Source organism: Xiphophorus maculatus, chromosome 5, assembly GCF_002775205.1.
Source record: "Xiphophorus maculatus strain JP 163 A chromosome 5, X_maculatus-5.0-male, whole genome shotgun sequence".
NCBI lineage: Eukaryota > Metazoa > Chordata > Actinopteri > Cyprinodontiformes > Poeciliidae > Xiphophorus > Xiphophorus maculatus.
Window position 1 is genome coordinate 15,226,894 of NC_036447.1, and position 6,948 is coordinate 15,233,841.

Below are 6,948 nucleotides of genomic sequence, written 5' to 3' on the forward strand. Positions count from 1 at the left end.
GTTTATGGTACAGAATCAATGTTGGCATCCCACATGCAATGGCTAAACCTTCAAAGATGTTCAAACACCTTTGCAGAAGAACAGCAACTTTCATCCCTAAGGTTTAGGGCTGAAAAGTGATTAATTGGAGAATTCAGACTCAAACAGGCCTGTTCCTGATTACCTTCAGCAAAACTATCCAATTAAAGTCTGATTAGCTCTATAGTGCACTGATAAAGGACCAACCCTTTCACTTACCATCTTTTTAAAGCTGCAGATGCATACTTTACTACAAATGATCAAGTGTAAACTAAATACTTAAAAGGGGAACCAAATTTTTATTTTTGCCATTTACTGTATGAAATAAGCTTAAATGGTAAGAATGTGTCCTTTAACCAGTTATAATACTCAATTACCAAATTAATTGTTGCTGCAGCCCTACTAAGGTTGTGCTTAATTTAATGGAATAAGCTGAAGAGCTACAGCACTGTTTCAAACGTGACAATGGAGATTGCAACACCGAGGAACTCTTAGAAATTCTGTTTATGTTGCACCAAGGGCCAGTAAGGCTCAACTAGTTTATAATCAAATGTAGAGATACTTGTAATCAAAGACTCAGTTTTCATAGAATCTCAATGTATAAATCTGGCATTTTCTATCAAGATACCATGTGCAACACAAATCACAGCAGTTATTCAGCAAAACGTTACTTTATTTCATTTGAGGATTTCACTTTTGGCTGGACTCTGACTTGGATGTGGATGCCCTCAGAGAAGAAAGGCGGCGCCTCTTGGCGATCTGTTCCTGACGCTTCTCCTTGGCCTCCTGTTTTTAAGAATTAAAGAAAATTGGGTTTAAATTTGAACAAACAATTTTTTAAAAAATGGTTTTCAACAGGAATCAAAGATCCAACCATAAGAGTTCAAATGTAAAATGCTGACTGTGGGAATAGTAACCGTCTTGTCATTATCAACTTTATTTTGACTTCAATATGGACACTCTGCTAGTTTTCCTAAAACTAGCAGAGTTTTAGGAAAACAGTAATAATCCCATTACTTTTTTTGTAGTTCTGAAGCCTGGATCAATTGTAGCATTTTTTAGAAAACATTTGAAAATTGAGCACACCTTCATCCTCTTAGCCAGCAGCTTGGCATACTCAGAGGCCTCCTCCTTGTTCTTCTGGGTGCGTTGTCTCTTGAGGGCAATGCGGCGGCGCTTGTGCTGCAACACACGAGGGGTCACCAGTCTCTGGATCTTGGGGGCCTTAGTTCTTGGCTTCTTGCCTAAGAGAGGAAAGTAGCTATCAGAACCACTGTCTTGAACCACAGTTCAAGACAGAAAAAATGTGCTACTAAAGAACAAAACAACAGAACTGCACTTTTCAATCATCTTTAAAAAAACTTCAAGTGAAAGAATTCAGAATATATCCAAACATTATTCTCCCTTCACGTCAAAGTGAGGTAGTCGTTTCAATCAGAAGTTTCAAAAGAAGTTTGTTTACCCAAAACTGATCAGAAATCTGCAGGTAATTGTGCTGGGTTATGCAACAAAAATGTTTTAGGAAAATAGGAAGAGGAACTAGGGAATACAGCAGCTTAGAAGTAGTTATGACTCCCACCTTACAATATTTAGAACAACAATGAGAGGCATGAGCAGCAGCACAAGATCATAAAATGGCTAATCCAAAAATGTTGCTGTAACTGCAGCATTGATAAAAGCTAAGCAGTGCAGAGAAACTGCTTAGCTCTGATAGATTCAAGCTCTTACTTTGGCCTAACATCACTGTGTTTCTATGGTCAATTTGATCAAACTATAAGAAAGCAGCTCAGTCACAAAAAAGCCAGAGTTGGAATTATACTCCCTTTTCTACTTTTTGAAAGAAAACATAGAAATTGTGATGGATCCCAGATTTTTGCAGTAGTAATGTTAAAAAAAAAACTACAATACACCTATACAATGTTAAAGATGTACCAAAAGAAGGATTGTGCAAGAGGATATCTCAAAAACAGAAAAAAGTACAGAGGCTCATCCAACAAATTTAACAGCAGAAATCCTCCTTTGGGTCCTCCTTTACAAGCCATAATCTCCATGTAAAAACATTCATGCAGGCTTGGACACAACTTTCACCTTCTTTAGTCAGGGGTCTCCTCACGACATACTGCCTCACATCATCCTCCTTAGCCAGGTTGAAGAGCTTGCGGATCTTGCTGGCTCTCTTGGGACCAAGTCGGCGAGGGACAGTGCTGTCGGTCAACCCGGGAATGTCCTTCTCACCTTAATGAAATAACATCAGAACGTGAGTGAAATCAGGCAGCAGAGCAAATTTTCAGTTCTACAAAATCTAAAACAGGATATGCATACTCAACTCAAAGACTGAAGGGAAACAATAAGATCATGGTGCTTGCTTTCTTTTTTTAACATGGCACCAGTTACAAGGTATTGTTTACTGACAGGATTAGATTTAGCCATTTGACAGACCATTCATTCTCTGTTTTTTGACAACAGATTTTATATTTTCAGCTCCAAAGAGTAGGATAGATAGGCTCTGCCTTCATACATTAAGGGCAAGAACAAAATAATTCAAGCAAGTTCCAGATAGTCAGTTCTCCTGAGTGGAAGAAATATGAAACAAAACACAGAAGATCTACACATTTCAATTTAACATTATAAAAACTGTCCAAGTTGTCACAGTGAGGAAGCATTGCAGTTCAACCATCCACTTTCACTGGCTCTGGTCGCATCTGGAAAGCAGCTCCACAGTTACTCTGGCAACACACTATCCCCTCTAATTTGACTATTAATCAGTCAAAAGAGACTCCTTGGTGTGCCATCCATATATGAAGCAAGTCATTGACCTACATAGGCTAATGTTACTAATACAGCATGAATAATAAAAAGCTTTACACAGTTGGGTTTCCCTCCACCAGTTGCAGGTTACCTTTCTTGACGATGACCAAGTTCAGGACGCTGAGGTTGGCATCAACGATGCAACCCCGGACAGACTTGCGCTTGCGCTCACCGGTCCTGCGGGGACGGTAGCAGGAATGGCCCTTGCTGAGCAGCAGGCGCACACGGCCATGAGTTAGTACCCCCTGCTTCATGGGGAAGCCCTGCTTGTCGTTGCCGCCGCTGATGCGCACCACGTAACCCTAGAAAAAAAAACAGTTTTTAACGTATGCAGAAGAAAAGAGGCAGTTTCCTTTCAGAATGTCCTAATCCTATACGATCCCTAACAAAGAAAATCACTAATCCACAACCAAGAGTTTTCATAAGTCTCTAAATTTCAGACTTAAACCCTTTTGAGAGTCATCAAGTCAAGACCAACATAAATAACAAATCAAGTTAAATTAACAAGTTGAATAATTTGGGTTGGAGTTTTTTGACTGACATGTGGATCTATTACTTTTGCAGCCAGACTATTTACACTTCTCACTTAACAGTACATGCAGAGCTTCTTAACAGTCATCTTTCAGTCAAACATTAAAATCCCTAATCAAGTCATACCTAAATAAATATACAAAACTATGTACAAGTTTACTTTGTTCATAAACCATGGACACATTTAGGACTTCTTAAAGCGTTAAAATTGAGATATTTAAATGTGTGACGTTGACTTTTAGATGCTATAAAATCTGCAAACCTGATCTTAAATATAAAAAGTAAATTCTGATAAACACAAAATTATTTGTTGCTCCATTCTAATGTAATCCACAATTCCATCACAAACTAGAAGAAATGCTTTTTTAACAAGAAAAAATATATATCAATGTAACACTGCATAAAACAAAGTTTGTCTTAATGACAGAAATGCTAAACACCTTTATTCTTGCCAATTTGCTACAGTCAGCCACTCAACTAAATCCCACCTTACTCACTAAACTGTAGTGTCTAATGCAAGGAAGTCATACTTCAAAAACATGCTGCAATACATCCTGCAATCCCAGATGTTCCATTTCTTGCAACAGGTCATTGGGAGAGCACAGCTGTTGCAAATCTGCCATGGGTAACTGGACTGATCGCATCTGGAAAGCTGCTCTACTGTTGCTCTGGCAACACACTGTCCCCCCTTAAAGACTACAGATCAGTCACAAGGGTCTCCGGTGTGCCATGATGATGTGCAATGGACAGAGAAACTTACCTTCCACTCATCTCCCAAAGGGTCAGCAGCCACCTCAGTGGCCATACGCTTCTCATAAAAGATGCGCAGCTTCCTCTCATCATCGACTTCAATCAGCTTCTGGCAGCCGGTAGCAGGGAATGAGATGTTTAGCTATAAGGCAATTTGTAAGAAAACAAGTGTTAGAGCTTTTGACCATCATACAGACGCATAGACAACATGCAAAAACTACATGTGATGATAACTAGGATAATCAATAACATGAATGAAACTTCTAAACATCTGCGTTAAATATGTTCTAGAAATAGTGCCACAGTTTCAATTGGCGAAAGAGTAAAACAGAGGCCTGTTAGCTTCTCTGCCGGGTCCAGTTCAAAGCTGAAAGCACTAGTTGTGTGTAGTCTTTTCAAGAACATAACCAGACTATTGTATTAAACTGTTAAAAAGCGTGTCTCCCTCGAAACAATAAAAGGAATTTCACAAATTATTTTCAATACAAGTAGTTGCACACTGTACGGCCATGTTTCAACAGCTCACTTTCCGACGGGCTAGTCAGCTAGCTCTCATCACAATCAAAGCTCATCCTCAACTACAAAGCCACAATACCTGCATTAAACTAAACGTTTTAAAAGTTTAAGATGATGGCTTTATTTCAACTAATATATTTTAACGATACTAGCTTTCAAATACAAAATAATAGCAACTCATGGTCGTACCTTCATTTTGCCAAACCGACCCAACGACGGTCCGCCAGGGGAAAGAGGCAGGATATCCGCTCCGTGATCTCACATAGAACAAAGTAATCTCGCGATAGCTAGATCGCAGTCATGAACCACCCTGCTAACAAGTCAACAAAGTAAATTGAAATAAAATAAAGTCATTTTATGTTATTTTTTACTATTTATCATCAATAGACGTCAGTCTTAGAAAACGACAAGCGTTTAACATTTAAACCTACATAATCTGAGGTGTAATGCTGCTCTGTAGCGACACATTAACACATATTAAAGTACAGGCAACATTAAAATCATACAACGTTATATGGTTCGTCACTTTTCTCTTTACCTTTTAATAAATTATTGACACATTTATTTAATAATAGGTTTTATTTATTTATTTGTTTTCATCATATTTCAACCTTATATTTTACTTTTGTGAAACACTTGATATGCAATATGAAGAAAAAATATGTTTTTCGAAGTGCAGTTGAAGTAAAAAAAAAAATGTTTGTGTGCACAAAACTTTGCAATTAAAGCCGATTTTGATTTGTTACCAATATGTCTACTTAGTTATATGAGTTTATATTAGTATATAAATATTTACTTTTGACCCTCAAAATTAATTTAAAAAATAATGATGAAAATACTAAGATAAAAATTTGTTTCAATATTTTCTGTTTTTATTCATAATGATTACTTTAGCATTCATTACTATTCTCAGTATTTGCAAGAATATAATGCTACAAACAATATTGACCACTGCAGGGCGCCAGAGAGTAGATTAGCTCATGACATTATAGCCTATAGAAGTTGGAAAGTATTCCAATTAATAAAATTAACTTAAAATGGTTGCAAATGTTTAAAAGGGGATGTGAAATGCTTGAAAGGGCTCAGACTTTCTTCATTTGGCTCTCCACTGGGATCAGTGGTCACAATATCTCTCAACCAGTGATGTCAGTAAGACTGACATCACTGGTAATGTGACATTATTTTCTTCATTGTAGAAATGTAATGGAGATATAATGGCGTCTGGAGCTAGCAGTTGATCGATTATGGATATACTACAATCAAGCTGAGGATTGTCTGACTCCCTATACACACAGAAAATGTACATTTTAACACTATTTGTGGCTTATGATGGCATAAAAATATAATAAATAAGCTCTATGCTTGCCTATGTTCTGTATTGTTCAATAGACTAAGAGACTGCTATAGGATTTTTTCCTCTACATGTATGGGAAGCACTGTGATGCCACGACGCTGCGACATATTTCAGGATAATAGCTGACCGCTGACAGAAAGTTCTTAACACTGAACTGTTGTCTTGCATGTCAATACACAATTTGATCACTATGTTGTTTTATGCAACCACTGATCCTATTTAAGTAACCTGGTTCTCTCATCCATCCTGGTTCCCTCTCTCCATCATCCATCCATCCATCCTGGTTCCCTCTCTCCATCATCCATCCATCCATCCTGGTTCCCTCTCTCCATCATCCATCCATCCATCCTGGTTCCCTTCCATTCCTAGGAATTATGTGACCATTTTGATTTCTTTACAGGGATTTTTTTCACAATCTGTTGAAATAAAAATGAATACAGTAATACCGGAAAATCCTGGGAGTTTGTCTTTGAATGTGAAGGTTCGACTTGAAGATTCATTTGAGATGACAGAAAAAGAGACAATATTAAACATCAGGAAAAATGTTTTCTCCAATGTTTAAAGTTGTCCAGGATGTTTATGTCCCCAATTATTTCTTTTATCTCCAGTGCTTAACATTGTCTATGATTTTTAAGGTTAAATTGTCATTATTGCTATATTTACTGTATCTGGAATGATTTGCTTTATCTCCACTGTTTAACGTAAAAGGGAACTTTTCTGGAGATGAAATTTAACATCTGCTAAACATTGGCAATAATGTTAAACATCAAGGAAAACGTTAAGCATTAGCCTATCCTTGATTAAATAAAAAAAACCGGGGACAACGTTAAATATCCTGGATATTAAATGTGAGATAAAGTTAAACATTAAACAGCCACGATAACACTCAGAGAGAGAGAGAGACAGAGAGAGAGAGAGAGTGAGAGAGTGTGTGTGTGTGTGTGTGTGGGGGGGGGGGGGGGGGGGGGGGG

At 37.6% G+C, this 6,948-nt stretch overlaps 1 protein-coding gene across 1 annotated transcript; it reads right to left on the reverse strand.

The window, feature by feature from the left end:
* Nucleotides 1-670: 670 nt before the first annotated feature.
* On the reverse strand, nucleotides 671-4,872 carry rps6 (ribosomal protein S6). Its single transcript, XM_005807152.2, has 6 exons — nucleotides 4,813-4,872; nucleotides 4,118-4,249; nucleotides 2,918-3,128; nucleotides 2,107-2,253; nucleotides 1,105-1,262; nucleotides 671-804 (listed from the first exon to the last, which is right to left on the reverse strand). The coding sequence occupies exons 1-6, from the start codon at nucleotides 4,816-4,818 to the stop codon at nucleotides 709-711; spliced, it is 750 nt and encodes a 249-aa protein (XP_005807209.1). The 5' UTR covers nucleotides 4,819-4,872; the 3' UTR covers nucleotides 671-708.
* Nucleotides 4,873-6,948: the final 2,076 nt, after the last annotated feature.